At 37.3% G+C, this 17302-nt stretch overlaps 1 protein-coding gene across 2 annotated transcripts in view; it reads left to right on the top strand.

The window, feature by feature from the left end:
* Nucleotides 1-7308: 7308 nt before the first annotated feature.
* ANGPT2 (angiopoietin 2) overlaps nucleotides 7309-17302 on the top strand; it is a 41251-nt gene continuing 31257 nt past the window's right edge. For both annotated transcript variants that reach the window (XM_050316100.1, XM_050316102.1), the window contains exon 1: nucleotides 7309-7744. In XM_050316100.1, coding sequence (XP_050172057.1) covers nucleotides 7460-7744 — 285 coding nt within the window. In that variant the 5' untranslated portion in view covers nucleotides 7309-7459. The remainder of the gene's footprint in view (nucleotides 7745-17302) is intronic.

Below are 17302 nucleotides of genomic sequence, written 5' to 3' on the forward strand. Positions count from 1 at the left end.
TTAGGATGTCAGTAAGGCAGATTTCTCATTTTTCAAAAGCCTTCTGGATTCTTTCAGAGACTGCTGCCTTTTTACATCAACATAATACATACAACATTCACATAATACAATGAAAGTCAAAACCTTACATAAAGATTTTAGGTTTAAATCGTCCAAGTGCACAAAACTGTAATTAAATGACATTTTTCAAAGCATATAAACAGTATATAAGCACATAGAGTAAGAACATCTGTTGTATTCTTTCACTTATAATTCAACAATGAAGAGTAAATATGCAAGTGCTATGGGAAAAATTTTTAAAAACAGGTTTTAAAGGCTTTAATAGAGTGGTTGCTACACGTTAACACTGAGTTATTTCATTCAGCTTCAAACTAATGGTCACTTGCTTAAACAAGTGCTGTATTATGTTTTGCCCAGTATGGGAGATAACACAGGGCACATACTTAACACTGTCAAAGATACTCAACAATGCACTTGCAAGATCCTTAACATAGCTGTAATTTCCATGTCAATTTTGAACTTGTGCTATTTGAGTTTAAGATGTAATTACACTTTTTCCCAGCTAAAGTTTGCTGTCATCTCCTAAGTCTGAAGAGAATAAGCTCAGCCTTTGAGCAGTACAGCCAAACAATATAAAAGTGTTAAGGAGGAAGGACATGTTGCAGCTATTCTTCATAATCCAGGGACTCACTTCCTACTTCTGCACATGGATGATTCATCATTGAAAGATTAAAATAACATTCATTATTATAAAATGCTTAGAGTGAAGGAAACTACCATCTGTCTTACAAACAGGAACTTCATTAATGTACAGTGAGAATCTTCTTACATATTTGCCTACATCTGTATAGATTACAGTTTTATAGATATTTGTGAATTCTACCTTAGCTATCACTTGAAAATTTGGACCAATACAGGAAACAACTATAAAAGTAATGAAACAGTATAAACTAAAAAGCATTTTGTATTTAAGGAGGTTTTGGAATCTGGAAGTGATAATGACAGGAATTTAAAAAACCCACATTATTTCATGTTATTGTTATTGCTTAAGGTGTGATTTCACAGAGTCTCCATCTAAATTAACATGACCAATTATATTTTAGCATCCACAACACACCAAGCACACATGTATAGACAGATATAATTATGTATATATAAAATGTATAATTCCTTTTAATGTCGGTGCAATCTTAGTAAAAACGTCTTGAGCAAATATTATATAACGAAGAGTGGGACACTAAAATAAGTTTATAATCGGAAAATATGGTCACGTTAAATGTCAGATTAACTGAGAAAAGACATCCTGAGTTTAACCCAAGACAGCCCACAAAAGCCAACCCAGCCAGTGGCTACAAAGCAAGCAATGGAACTGACATATTGGTAGGAGAGGTGCTGAACTTAGACCTTCCAAAAATGAAACAAATTCAAAGCAATTAAATAGATAGTCTACTTGTGTGAAGCTCTGACAGATAGCAAAGATGAATGTAACTTACTAAGTGAGGCAGAACTACTATAACAAGCTTCATAAGCAAGTCACATTTCAAATGTTATGGAGGAGTCAGACAGAATATGTTATGAAATTCAGGTGTTGACGATAAGGATCAAGATAGGAATCAAGATACATTAATGAAAGCATAGCTCAAAAGAGGGAGAGAATAAAATACCAAAGAAATGAAGGAATATAAACATAACTTGCAGATTATAGATTTAAATGCATTCAAGGATGGTGGCAATATCAACTGTGAAAGAGAAAAAGGGAGCATGCAAGCATTTCCAAGGGAATACACAAAGTCTGGTTTTGGCTGCATTATGCTTCCACTAATGCTGTCACATCTAGGAAAAATACTGTGTACTGAAATGATGGATTGGATGTTACAAGGCAAAATGGGAACAAACAGACTGAGTCACCAAGACAGAGTGGTAACTGAAATTTTCAGTGGATCAGATTATTGACCTCTTGTCCCTTCAGCAGAAGTACAATATGAGAACTACTGGGCAAATGCCCTCTTTTGAAAGGAAAAGCACTCAAAGGAGACGTGACAGAACATCAATGATGGAACATAAAGATGATTATGAATTCACAAGGTGTTACACCAGATGTTCTGAGTGATTAGAAACAAGCTGCAGCTGAGAAGGTGAGGGGGGATCCTGAGATTTTGTTAAAGAAATCATGAGAGACTGATGGAAAAGTTCAGATTGAATAAAAAGGATAATAAGCAAATGGTGGGGAATGGAGGAATGATTGGTAAGATATTATCATTAATTTTAAAGTGCTAAAGATTTGAACTGTGAGTCTTGATGAAAAGAAGTTGTTTGGCTTTTAGGAAAACATAATAACCTGTCACTCCTCTCTTTCAAAGAGAGTGAAAGATGTAAAAACAGATAAGATTTTTAGCAGACTGAAAATCCTGTGGGGTCCTAGATCCTGCCTCCTGTTTTTTAAGTTACAAGTTCATGAGTCTTGTCCTTGTTGACATTTGTTCCTGAGAAAAATGCTAAAATACTCCCAGTGGAAGAAAATAGTTTGAAGATAGCAAATGGAACTATCATAAACTAATATTAAAGTACCAGGAACCAAAGGTGGGGACTTAACATGGAGTGTCAAAATGTAAGGAATGTAAATACCAGGAATATATAAAATAATTCACTAATTTATTCCATGTTTCAGATAATTTTTCATCTCAGATTTGATTTTGAAGTTATATATTCTCACATTACAGCATTTTCATTTCTATATGGAGATCAAATAGCCCTGTAAGAAAGCAGCACTAAAACCTACTTGCTTAAATTGTTCTGCCTTTATTTTGCACATATTTCATTATGTACTTTTCCCTTGCTAAAAAAAGAAAACTGCTGAAATGGAAACTTATCTACTAAATCAACATCTTATAAGTTTTAGGTGGCAAAGTCTACAGATAGCAGACTAAAGCCAAGTCAACAACATTTTCTTACACTACTTCAAAAATTTATATGCTTCCTTTTCTATCAGAGATCTCACAAGATCTCTGTACCTGCCTGTCAAACAGAAGCTGTGCAGCTGTAAGTAAAATGATAATTGGAAAGACAATGTTAGCAGAATTCAGGCATCTCTCTCAAAGCAGCTCAGTCATATGCTGTATGGAATAGAACCAGAATTGTCTGAGTAAGGGAATTTACTGTTTCCCAGGAAATGAAATTGCCTGCACACATCTGGCAAAACGTTCTAAATGTTTAGTTTTGAGAAAATATACATTTCAGCTCTGCTTATAAGGTGAGTTCTGTAGAGTGGGTATCTTCTTTCTAAAAAGGGAAAGATCTAATTTGTACTTTAAATATACAAAGCCACTATTTGCTATTTTATGGCAAACACTGTATACACTCAGCTCTCAAGCAAGCAGGAAATTACAGGCTAAACAGCTATATTTTAGCTTACAGAATAAATGTATCATGAATGTAAAGATGACACTCCATATTGACAACAGAAATTAAAGATAAAGGGAACAATGACCACTAAAGAAACACACTGAGAGGAAGCAACTAGTCTGAATTATAACTTTTTACTCAATTTCATACTGATGTTTATAAGACTCCATGCCAAATTATTTCAATTCCTCCCTATTTCAACATGTCTAATAAAGAGATGGTCCTTCTCATAACTGACAGGGGACAGATCCTGGTCATTCAGCTTTTTTGGAATAAGCCCTTCCCTTCAAGCAGACTTGTTATAACACCCCTTAGGCTCACTAAAAAGGCATCTTCCTTCCTCTTCCTCACATTGCAAGGACAGAAATGTATTTAACTTGCCTAACTTTTCACACCAGTTTTCTAAATTTAGCTATTACTACTTTCTTTCCCCCTGAACTCTGACTGGCTTTGACTCCCTGGGGAGGCAGAGAAGACCACTTCCTCCTCCACAGCTGGGAAAGCTGCTCCCAAAGGGATAGAAAGGGTGAAGGATCACAATCAAATGCTCCAAAAGATGTACCAAATACGGCACTATCCTGCAGTGAAGGGTTAAAGCAATGTATATTTATTTTGTTGGCAAGGTGAATGCTCACTAACTTTCCCGACAGCAGGACAGAACACTTCATAAAAGCAAAGTGAGTCCATTGGACCCAGATGGGGAAACAGAAAACCCTCTCTCAGTTATGTGTGTTGGGGGTTGTATTCCAGTTATTGCCCCTATAGCCTGCGAGTATCAAGAAAAAGCTGGGGAAAACATTGCCATGGTGAACTTCAGGTTACTCCACGAGCTAGATGAGAAGCACAGTGAACAGTAACTAACTGGTGATGCCTGGTGTGCTGGTAAGAGTCTTCCACTAGTAGTCTGTTGTCAGTTCTCAGAATAATACCTGTGCTTTCCATACCTTTTTGCCAAATTGCTGCCATAGCAACTGGCCATTTACTCATTCATTCATTCATTGATTCAAAACAACAACAAAAAACCCCAAAAAACAAATCTATCCAAAAATACAGCAAAAGATGAACTTGTTTCTCTCTCCAGTATTCCTACAACCACAGTTCTCCCTAGTGGAGGCCCAGGATACAGCAAGCCTTCCTAGGCAGTCTCCAAGTTCAGTTTTTCTCCTGGCCCCATTACAGCGCAAGGGCCTCCCGGGGGTCATGCTTCAGCCTTTCCTAAAGGAAAACAGACTCCAGTTCAAACCTTTAGAGACACTCCAGTCTCTCCTCAAAAACCCAGCAAAACTGAGCTGCCAGATTACAGTGGTGATCCGACTCACTTGGGTGGCACACAGATGTCAAGCTTCTTCATAGCCATTCAGAAACTACTGAGTTAATCAAGCCTCTCATAGAGATCCTGTCTAATGAATTCTCAGCAGACTCTTCCTTAAGTCTTGCCTTTTATATATGTATAGTCCATTGAGTAGAGGCCTAATGATTAAAAAGAAAACTTCTAAAAGACTACAGTGCCCAGTTTCATCTTTACATTTCATATATAGCTAAAGAATGAAAAAAAATCCATGAAAATATAATCATAAAAATAAAGATTATCCTCCAGTTCTTCCTCATTAAGAGACAGATATTTTCAGGGCTGGGGCAATCTAATTTTCAGCACTACTCTATTGAGTATAAGCAAATGGTGGGGAAAGGGGGAATGACTAGTAAGATATGGCCCTGTATTTTTTGAACTAGCTGTTCAAGGAAAAGAAAACACAGAACACGTCAATTTAAGAGCAAGTACAAGTCATAATAGGAAATTCTCATTTAACTTAGCAAATTAATTAAAGTACTCAAATAACAGAAAATACTGAATTTCAGTGTCTGGTTAGACACTTAGAAATGCTTCACACAGTCTAGTGCATTAATCTAATGCTACATTCTGTCTTCCCTGGGTAATAGCAGGTTTCTCAAGTACCTCACAAAATACGGTTATTCACATGTAATTAAACTGAATCCTTTCGAAGACTTTAATACACTGAAAGTTAGACATCAGTACACAGAAGTTTGAAACTTTTGTTATCAATGCAGGCAGCTATCACATTAATCTGCTTTGCTATTGCAATACAAAGTTGAAGGGATAGAGAATGCACAATTTATATACCAAACTCTCCAAATATGTACATTTTGTAGAAAATAATCTAGACTGTTCCAAACATATTCCTCTGTTTCCTCTGGCTGGAAGGATGAACAATGACAGATGAATACTCCACAGGAAAAAATCTGACAAATTGGTTCCACTTGTCATAGTCCAGATATAATTAGAATCTTTCTGGAATTCTCCAGAATTGAAGTCTAGAGATTGTCCTTTCCAGAGGTAACTGTGTAGTATGTAATGAAATCCCAGCAGCTTCCAACAATGTAAGACACGCATTTTAGCTGCTACAACTGTTTTTGACAACCCCTGGAAACGGCTACCACAATTTAAGAAGTAAAAACCACATTAATACACTATATGAGATACAGCAAATTATGTAAGACTATCTGTCCTAAGAGATCCCAAGGCATGCTGGGATTTTCCTCGAATAAGAGAAACTTTGGTCAGTAATTCATGTTAGTTTGATGAGCATGGCATTCTCTCTGTTTATTTTAATAAAAAAAAATCTATAGTTTCCAGATCCAGACCTAGCCAAAATCTCATCAGGCAGTTTGTCTTCAGGAGTCAGAGTCCTATCATGTTGGTTTCAAGAAGTCATTTTGTTTCTACAGAGAAGTAAATTTTTCCAAAATTTCAGAGGAATGAACTCTTTCCCAGGGTCTGGTAGTTGGCTAGTAATTTTCCACTTTTTCAAGATGACTGATTACTGCAGAGATCATGGGAGTGGGAAGTAGGGGTAACCTCCTTTTTACTCTTACATATACATTTCAAATACTTAATTTATTAGAGTTTCCCTCACCTTTTATGGGTATTTCTCACTTCTAAGGGCACAGAATTGGGCTAGGGAGAGCTGACAGGGTAACTGCTATTCAGCCATGCCACTTCCTGGGCCATGCCTTACTGCCACTGCCTATGGATGGTTATTCCCTCTTCCAGTCCCAGCTGACTCGTGATTTCTAACTCTTATTAACATTAACACTTCCAAAGTAAGCCATTTCATACAGAAAAAAGGGCCTTTAAAATAATAAATAAAAAGCTTGTAAAGCTTTTTAAGATATGAAAGCTTTTTAAGCTTGAAAGATATGCTTAAAAGTGAGTATTCATCTCAGAGATTCAGTAAAATATGAAGTTTGTGTTCAGCTGAAAAACAGCCCCTTGTTCTGTTCGCAAGGACGTGCCCATGCCTGCTTTTGTATGCTTGGGACAGTATCTTTCTCTGTTATTACACAATGCTTTAAACACCAACTAAATTACATCTTGGTTCAGCGCATTTAAAAAAAAAAAAATTTTTTTTTAAGAATAAGCAAGCCCAGGAACTTTTTTTTTTTTTTTGGTGGGGGGGGGGGGAAGGAGGGGGAAGAGTTTAAAAACCATTACCCCCGCAAATAATTTACAAGCATAGTTGGAGGCTATCGGAACTGATTGCTCTGTCTAGGAAACCCTTAATTAGAGCCGTGCCGCAGGAATTCGCAGGGGTCCTGCTCTGCCGGCTCCTCCCTGGGGTTTCCTCTCGCCGCCCCGCTCCCTCCAGCCGCTCCGCCGTGCCCCCCTCCCGGCACCGGCGAGCGGGGGAGGGAGGAGCAGCTCCGCTCCCGGTGTCTGCCCGCTCTCCCAACTTATCATATAAGGGCCAGGAAGGGATTGATCAGGGTGCCGGGGCGGCAGGAGCTCGGAAGGGAAGGCGGCGGGCCGGTGGGCCAGGCGGGGCCGGCCCGGCTGCTTCCCTGACAGCTGCGGGCACGGCGGGAGCGGCCGCACCGCCCCGGGCGCCAGAGGGAGGGAGCGAGGGAGGGAGAGAAGCCCAGCCCTGCCCTGGCGGCACATGGCAGCAGAGCGCTCCGCTGCTCCGCAGGTTAACTAGGGCCGGGCTCCGGCCAGCGCAGCCAGGCTCTCTCGGTCCGCCGCGTTACCGCAGGGATTAAAATGCAGCTGGCTGCCTGCTTCTTTTTGGGCTGCGGTATCTTTCTAGCTTCAGGATACAACTCCTTCAGTAAGACTATGGAGACGATAGGCAAGAAGCAGTACCAGGTTCAGCACGGGTCGTGCAGCTACACCTTCCTCCTGCCCGAGACGGACAACTGCCGGTCCTCCACTCCGTACGTGTCCAACGCGGTGCAGAGGGATGCGCCGCTGGACTATGATGATTCAGTTCAAAGACTGCAACTACTTGAGAACATCATGGAAAACAACACTCAGTGGTTAATGAAGGTGGGGTAATATGATTTCTGTCCTAAAAATCTGGTTTGCAACATCCTGTTATCTCTTTAATTGTTTGTATGTTTGTTTTCTCTAACAGTTTCTAAATTCACAAAATGCATTGTCTAAGATAGATTTTTGGATTACCTTTCAGTCAAAAAGTTCTTTTGAAGTCTGGGGATATAACTTTACTGACTAGAAAGGACCAGAGAACCGCACAGTTCTGCAGAGATCATGCCTTAAAGTTTGTCATTATACTGGAGTTGCTTGGACAAATAGTAACCACATACAGATGCGGATCGTGGGCACATCTGAAATTTCTGACATGAAGAACCAGCTACTAATTTATAAATAACTAACAAGGGGTATTCTAGCCCTATTCAAAGAATATGCAATGTACGTTTATCCAGGGCACGTTTAAAAAATGTTATCTGAAATGTGATTTCAAAAGTTGGATGCAGAAATTAACCTATTAAGCGCCATTGATAAAGAACTGTAATTCTAAGCAAAGACTGCAAGTCAGACTTGCAGTGAAATTAGTCCTGTGAAGTGATAGAATTTCAAGAAAGTTCATTAGCGGATATTCTTTGCATCCTGTAACATTTCCACTCAAATGTACAACATTCAAAGGAAAATATTCTGGAAAAGGTGTTGCAGATGCCACAAAGCTTCCTTTAATGCAACTCCTTTGGAACTAAGGGAAAATGACATGTTTATTGCCAATGTGGAAAGATTTGTAACATTATACCTGAAAGTGGCAACATTTTTAACATTATATCTGAAAGAGCAGATATATATGCTGTACATATTCTTAATATTACTGGAGAATTAACCTGATAACTATTTCACTTTTTTTATAGAAAATAATTTGATTCAAAATGCTATGCAGTTGAACAGATTTTGATTTTAAAACCCTTTATTTCACTAGTACCTGAAAAAGTGTGATAATACATTTTAATTGCATAGTAAACTTATAAGCATTTATGTTCTATACCGAGACGCCTATCTTCTCAGCAAAAAGTATCTTGAGGACTTGACATTGTATTTCCAAATAAGTGTTCTAGTGATGTCTTTGTTTTTTTTTTTTAATGTAAGAAATACGTGTTGGAAACGGAGAGAATTCAGTTTTCTACAATGAGTAGCCACTTCATACATAGCTATAAAATTATTTTGCATTAGGGTTCACTCCTCTCATCAGTTACAAAGTTATAGAACTAGTATGATACAATCAAAGAAACCTGCTGGCAAACTTGAGTGTAAGAAACAGAAGTCACATTCCAAAGCAGACAGTACAGTGTTTTCATCAACCTGAAAATGAGCCTTGAAGTTTAAATCCAAAATGCATACACTTGGAGGCTCCAGTGTGGGACTCTAAATGTCTCTTTATAGGTTTAGGATGCTTAATTTAGGCACCCAAATAATGTCAGTTGAGTAGCTCTTGTGTTTTTAATCTAACAGGCAAACATACTTCTCTCCATATATGTACTTACCATTCTACTTGTTAATTTACAATGCTCACTATTGTAGTGTTAAGACCAACACTAACAGATGTGCAATGCAAGATGAAAACCACACAAAGTAAAACCAGTCCAATCTACCCAGCTGCTAAGCAATTTCCTAACATAAATAGTAAAATCACTCAAGACTCCAGTATTAAATGCTACTTGAGTAGGCAAACACAGTATCATAAGTGGCATCAGGTAAACAGAATCCAGTAAACAAATTCCAGCATCCTTATTTAGTAAAAACTATGCTTTTTCCTGTCAGTCCCTGGGAAATCAGTTCTAAGAGGAATAGGATAAGTATCTCTAACCCGTTCTTTGGGGGATTGAAAGACAGAGTCTGATTTACTAGACAGAAACGTTTCTTTCATTTGAGCAAAGACTTCCAAATAAGATGCTTTAGAATAGCCTGATTTTTTTTTTCTAGCTGTTCCACAGCTAAACATCCTGTAAAATAATTGCTGTTTGCTTTTTTCACTATTTTAACACCTGTTCTTAATGTCATCTGTTTTGTTCACAAAGAACCTCCAACAAAAAGTAGCTTTTCCTCAGATTTGCTTTGCTAGAGACACCTGGTCTGCAAGTGAAGATGAAAAGCAAACAACAACCTTTAAAGCTGTTTAGAGTTTATTTGCTGTTCTTTTTAAGGCCACTAATACACAGTTTTAGGTTCATATTTCAACTTACCAAAATACCATGCAATATCAGTCAAGGCAGGGCAAAAAAATTGTGTTCACTTAATTTTTTTTTAGTGAACTGAAAGTATAATATAAGACTGGTTTTAAATATAACCTGACATTAACTTGCACAAAAACCAGCATTAGGTCTTGCTCTTTAAAAGTTACTTTTGTTCATTTAAGAGGCAGCACCTGTTTTGTTTTGAAGTTGTGTAAAAAAACACATTACAAACTTCTAGTGTGAATTAACTTTAAATGTTGTTCCTGAACTATTGCACATCCCAAAACATTTTTACACACCTCCCCCTCTCCTGCCTTTAATCCATCAACTAAAGGAAATGCTCTGTTTCTGAATGAACACTGGGTTGTATGAATGGAACCGCATGGGAAGTGTGCACTTCATCTGCTTAATGGACAAACACAATGGGAAGAAAATGAGTTACATACATCCAGGTTCTTTTCTGATCTCCTTCTGTGTAGAGAGCAGGAGAATTTTTCCTACAGTTACTACAAGTTGCTTCTTCATGAAAATACCTTTTTTTTTTTTGGTCTGAACTTTAATAATGCCTTATGCTACTACTGTACGTGCCATACATAAAACTGGAGAATGTCTTCTGAAAAGTAGATTATGTTTAAGCATTCAGATGACATACTAGAATAAACCACTATTCCACCTAATCCAGTGTTTAGCAGTAAGCCAGTAAGTGATACTGTGAAGCAAAGGTCAAAACCCTAGATGAACTGTGTAGTAACATACCTGAAATTAACTTTTCTATTTGTCTTTCCCTATGTTGGGATCAATTTTTATACTGAAGTGTAAGATTTTTTTTCTAATGTGCATGTCAGCAGGGAGAGTAAATCTCTCAATAATAAAATCTTCAATTAATTTGAGAGGATAGCAGATTGGTATACAGATGAGATACAAGACTGGAAATTTTAAATACAGACATGTATGTTGGCTATTATATTTTGGAACTTTTTATATAGAACATCAGGTTTTCAGATGGTCCTAAAAGACAGGCAATTCCTTTCAGTTCAACAATTAAACAAATTTCTGTCTGAATAAATGTCAGCTTTACCATTTGGATCGTGGTATTTGATCTCAAGGAACTGCATTTTTTCAGGTAGTAAGACATTGAAATAACTGAATGCTGACTTGAATTTGCTTCTTAGTACATTGACTAGACTATGATTCAGGAGATATGACTGTCCAAAGCAATAGTGTAAATGCAATAGGTCATTTTTTCTTAGTATTTCCTGATGCAAACAGCTGAGAAACAATGTATGATCAAATTGCTTACAGCAAATGGAATATGGGTAATTTATTTGTAGTTTATCAGCAGATCAAAAGATTAGAAAATAAAAGTCTGTGTTGGGAATCAACATTTAAACCTAAGATTAGAACTTCATTCTGAACTATCCCAGCAGACTGATGGGTGCATTGCTGATAGAAATGCAGAATCTTCGTATACTCTGAAATGAGATTCGTTTTCCCTTGTCATGATATCCCGAAAGTCAAAACCCATTTGTTGCTTTGAAATACGTTTCTTTCTAAAGCCTAACAAAATCAGATGTTTTAATATATACAAGAATGAATGTTTATAATTTCTGATGAGTAATTACCAACGAAAGGTTGTAATTATTGTCATACTGAAGTTCATTTCTCAAATACAAAAAGATATTCTGACATACTGTCATGCAAAGCCATCAGCACACAATGGACAAAGACAAATATATTGTACAGTGCTGGATTTTGAAGTACGCAAGAGATGATTCTGCCTCTGAATCCTGCATTCCTTTCTTGAGTAATGCATCTGTTTTTACTTATTGTGAAAAGTGCTTGTTTCTGTCTATCAGCGATGTATTTGCTAAGCAAAAGAGAACTGGCAGGACTCAAAAGAAAATATGTTTTTACTTTCAGATTAGTACATGTTACCAGATAAAGTTTCCACAGTACTCTGGATGATATAACTATGCAGTTTATTGTTGAATATCCTGTAGGTAAATTTCAGCGAAAGGATTTGAAAAGACACTTTTGCATGTGTTTAAAAACTATGTTGCAAAGACCATTTCTGCATCATTCCACAAATACCAAATTGGTGATACAGGTATGAAACTGCATGAAACCACCAAAGAAGATGAGATTTTTCTTGTACAGATCTACAAGACAATTGAAGTTGACAGTTTGCCATCTCTGAGATGTTATCAGTAAAAAATGTGATAAACAGAGTCTTGTTTTACTGAACCACTCTCTTGCTAGCATTCAAGATACACTTTTTTGTGTTTTGTGATTAACATAGTCATAAGCTTCTCATCTTTGACTGGTCCAAACAGTAAACTGGGAGACTTTCTCCACCAATTATCAACATCAAGTACTTAATTTCTCTTCTTTTTTCTTTCTTCAAGTGTACATATAGGAAATGAGCTTGGAGATGCCTGAATTGCCAGTTCCCAGTCCTTTTAGTTTGCATACCCACTTAACATATAAAATTTAACACCATAACCTTTAGAATATCTTTGAAATTTTGGCAGGTAGACTGAGGTTCAGACTGGTGTTTATTTTACAGACAATATAATTTACTGCTCCTCTTTTCTTGTTAATTATGAACAAATTCCACAGTGTGCATCCCCCCTTAATTTACCGAGAGAAACAATATAATTTACTTGATTCCTAAGCTATCACATACATATTGCTTAGAATGGCCTAGAAGATACAGATACCCATGTCTAACCTTCAAAATGCGACAGCTAGTATCCTCACTGACTGTCTAATAGTGTCCTTTACAGAGTACAGTATTTGCTTTTGAATATGCACCATATTGTATTATTTACAATGCTAAGCAGCTCAGTTAATTACTATTTCTTTAATAATTTTTACATGCTTTATATCAAGAACCTCCTGTTGCATCTGTTGTTTCATGGGGTTTTACACAGCTTTAGCTGAAATGCAGGATGGGGGCAAAGTAAGACAGTCTTCCCCCACTGTTACCATTATTACAGGGCTAGACTTGCACAATATTGCCAACTGCTTTAGAAGACACAGTGTCATATCTTAGATTAGGGTCTTCAACAGAGCAGTGCCACTCATGGATCTTTCTCTGGAACCTGGCAAAACCAGAGATTCATCAGGTGCCTCAGTCTGCATAAATTAGCTCCCTAGTGTAAGTTCAGTCTGCCTCTTCAGCCTGGAAAAGAGAGAAACAGTGGAATAGCAAACTTAACAGAAATCCTGCTTGAAGAGGCAGATCTATCAGCACTGCTGAAGAAGCTGGGAAAACTAGCATGCTGCATGACTCTCACTCTGCATACTACTTTGGCACTGAAGTTTGTAAGCCTCAGAATCCAGAGGTAGAAGGTAGAACTGTGGACTAGAGTGCAAATATTATATGAATATAAATAAACATTATGCTTCCCACTTGTTAAAAACCAGCTTAGGTACAAGAGTCAAAGCAGAACTTATGGCCTTTCCATAGAGTTTGGTGTTTTCCTATTCCCACATTCTGACAGCATCATAGAGTCACAGACTGGTTTGGGCTGGAAGAGACCTTCAAAGAACATCTTGTTCCAACTCCTTTGCTGCGAGCAGGAGCACCTCCCACTGTACCAGGTTGTTCAAAGCTCCATTCAGCCCAGCCTTGAACACTTCCAGGGATGGGGCATCTCCAACTTCTCAAGGCAACCTGTTCCAGTGTCTCACCACTCTTATTGTAAAAAACAAAAGCCTTCCTGGAACAGAAGATGCAAGCTATACTTTCAGGCAAAAATGGTTTCAGCATCTAATTAACAGTAAGCTACCGATGGGAGTCCTAAGGATTCCTGTACAGACTGCAGAAGGGAAAATAGGAAAAGATGACTCCTGAATAAAAAGCTGAAACAAGGCTGTCACACACAGAAGATATTTTGGTAGGCCAAATGCACCCTAGGAATTTTGTCTGTGGTAATAACAGTGAAAGCAATGAGAAAACCATGTGTCAGTGGACCGTAGAACCTTCAAGAAAAGGAAAATTTCTATGGCACTGAATAAGATGTTTCAGAAATAAGCAAAGGCTTATCATTTGCTATTTTATTACTTGAATTTCTCAGACTGGCCAAATATGAATTACAGGTGGAAAAATAACGGGAACATCAGATAATATAAAAAGGCAAATCATTTGGGGGAAAAAAGGTATATCACAGTAATTTAATACTAAGAAGTGCCTTAGAGATATGGCATATTACACAGGTTAAACCAAATAACCTCACAGATACAATAAGTTAAAAAGTGCTTTATAAATGGAAATAGTGGGATTGTTTCATTTTCTTTAACAGACATTTCTAGGAAATGGGGCAGAGGCAAAAAAAGAATTGTATTTATTCTCAAGTGAAAAGAAATGAAATATTGTTTGCTGAACTTGAAGTCTATTCCAAGTAAATCAAGCTCAGAGGAGATGTTAGAGAATTCCTTGGGTTACAAAATCCAGATCTATGTTTTGTATAAAAAAAAATCCCACACCTAAATAGTTCTGCAAACACTCACTGTGTCAGTTTTCAAGCTGCCTAGGGAAAGGCATTACTACTCCTTAAATGCCTTTTAATTTTTTTTTGCTATGATCCAAGTAATTACTGAAAATTCCATTAGTTTTTATCTGTCTGTAGAACAGGTTAACCCTAAAATTAAGATGTTGTTTACAAAGCTCAGCAAACATATCCCACAATTTATATGATTATAAGATATCTGTTCTCTTTCCAACTTGGAGCACATTATGGCTTAGTCTGGAGAGAGAGAGAGGGAAGCTACAGGAACTTTTCTGCTGTCTTTATACTGCCCATATGTAGCTTTGTAAGTTTAGCTAACAGTCTTCCAGGGGCCTACTAAGGTCATAAAAAGGTCTTACTGCTAACAAGGGAAGGCTGATAGAATATGCAATCCTCTCTCTATTAACTTCCCCCTCTGTTAATAAAAGTATGAATAGAAATCTAATATTCGTCACAGCTACATTATTCTCAGCAGCTGTAAGGAAGCATTTTCCTCTCTAGATGAGCAAATACTTCAGAATTCTTAGATGACAGCAACTTTCTTTCCAATTCAGGTCTCTCTGAGGATTCCTGTTAAACCTAAGTGGCATATAAGTGTCCTAGTTTTGCTCATACTCCCTTTAATACTGTAGGGAAAAAGTATTTTTTTAATTTTGTATTTTTATTCAGATCTCAAGCATCCCAATAGATTTTTAAAATAAAAAAAACCCAAAACCCAAAACTCTATAGTTTTTTAAGCTCTGAGGAACAACATATCAACTATCCATCATTGATTTTGGTCAGGTATTAAAATCAATGGCTTGTGCTAACACAGTTGGGAGCTTAACAGACTATTTTATTGAATATTTAGGTATGACAACTTATTATTTAAGTGTCTAGATTGGGGGGAGGGGAAGCCTTGCTTGATACGTTACAGCTCTCTCAATATTAGCAACTGAAATACTTTTAAGAGGCATTCAATTGTTAGACTCCATAGTACCTTTTAATAATATAATTATCAAGAGATTGAAAATAGCTATGTGCATTTCCAAAGCTGTACTAAAGCATTGGCAAGGACCAGAGTAATTCAGTATAAAATCAAAACTAGTGTGTTAGAGCATTCTAGTGGGGTACAGCATAATCTCTCATAGAATGTGATAATTTGAGATACTTCAGAAGCAATGTTTTAGTATTTTTTAAAAATAAACTGTTTGTCAAAACCATATGAAAACACACTAAGCAAATGTTTGATCTTTATCACTCCACTTAAAAGAACTTTTTGACAGGGAGAAAGAAAAACAAAGTTCTCTTCTTTGGAGAAAATAATTGTATCCATTTAAAAATGGAAGGATCTTCTCAAAATCTGTAGCATAAAATGACTGAGCACTGTATTAAGCCCCGTCCAAACAACACCTCTGCAGACCTGTTCATTCTCACGCTGCAGGCATTAGGAGTCATTCACCTCCTGCACTCACGGTATCAGCTTCATCGCTATGCTCGCTTTTGGTTCAGGCCTGCACCTGATGTGCGTGATCCTGGAAGGAAAAAGCCTCTTTGTTCCATTCTGTCAGGGTGTGGGAATGGGGAGACACCCAGCTCAGTGGAAAGGACATTTCCTGGGCAATAGCCATAGCCCCCACAGCAGCTCCCTCACACGTGGAGTGACGTCTGTGTACAGCAGGGGTGCTGTTCATCATGTGACCTGATGCACCGACTGACACTGAGGTATCAGGGTAAGCTGAGAGGTTTAATTTTGATTGCTGGCACCTAAAAATCATTTCAGTTTTGTCCTCCTCGACAGAACTTGTAGACATCATACATCAAACATTTCATATAATTCCTTTAGGTCTTTTCCCATGAAATACATTATGTTCTGTGCAACAATTTTCCTCCTCATTTTCCATTTACAAGGTGTAACTACCTGCAAGACACTAGTTCAAACCCACAGTTTCAAAGTGACATATAAACCCGCACCTTAAGGAGAATCTGCCAATCTGTCAAGAAGTAGTAGGCTCGTTTTCCCATGGTACCAGCTGTCAACTGACAATCTCAGCTGTGCAAAATGTTAACACTCAAACATCAAAAAGCTGCAGAAACATATGTAGCAATGGAAAACACACTTGCCATACTTTACTATTGCATCAATACTCTGTCCATTAAGACAGTTTTCTTACTCAAGCAAATTTCCTGGTGAAGACTTAATGAAACAATTTCCATATTTTTGCTTTTCTTTTCAGAATTTTTTTTCAAACAGGGCAATTCAACTATTCAAAGGGAACATTAGTTTCCAGTTTCTTAAACAGCTTAAAAAAAAGATAAAGTAGGCAAAAGACAGCTTAAGTGAATAAGTAAAAAGGACAAAATCTTGTATTTTCTTCTTTTAAGGAATTGACTTAAAAAACTCTGAGCTTCCTTGCATGAGGTCTGAACTTTGACCATATTAACTATCCTTGTGTTTTCACTTACGTTAAACTGTCATCCTGATAGCAGATTTTCTGTCAGATATAACGTTTGCCTATAAAGTAATAGTAAATTAAAAATCCCCATTGTAACTGCTACTGGAGCCTTACTGAGAATGTTTTCTGAAAAGTACTCTGATGTGATGAAAGAAAGTTCAAATAACTCGAAGGTAAGCTCCAAGACTAATAACCTAACCCTTAGAAAGAGTATAAACTGCAACAAATATAAACAATCTGACCTGCTGAAATCTTAGCACATACAAGCAAGGATTCTGACAACTACAGCTATGGAAGAAAGTTTAAATATAGTTAGTAATACCCTAATTTTTTTCCCCTGACATAGAAGTTTATTTGACTTGCATCTAGAGAAAATTTAGGCATGTCTTGAGTTCAGCTTCTTTGTTATGGTAAACTTTATTATTTTAAAAAGGCTCTGAG

Source organism: Myiozetetes cayanensis, unplaced genomic scaffold (assembly GCF_022539395.1).
Source record: "Myiozetetes cayanensis isolate MyiCay16 unplaced genomic scaffold, myiCay2020 scf2-11, whole genome shotgun sequence".
Taxonomy (NCBI): domain Eukaryota; kingdom Metazoa; phylum Chordata; class Aves; order Passeriformes; family Tyrannidae; genus Myiozetetes; species Myiozetetes cayanensis.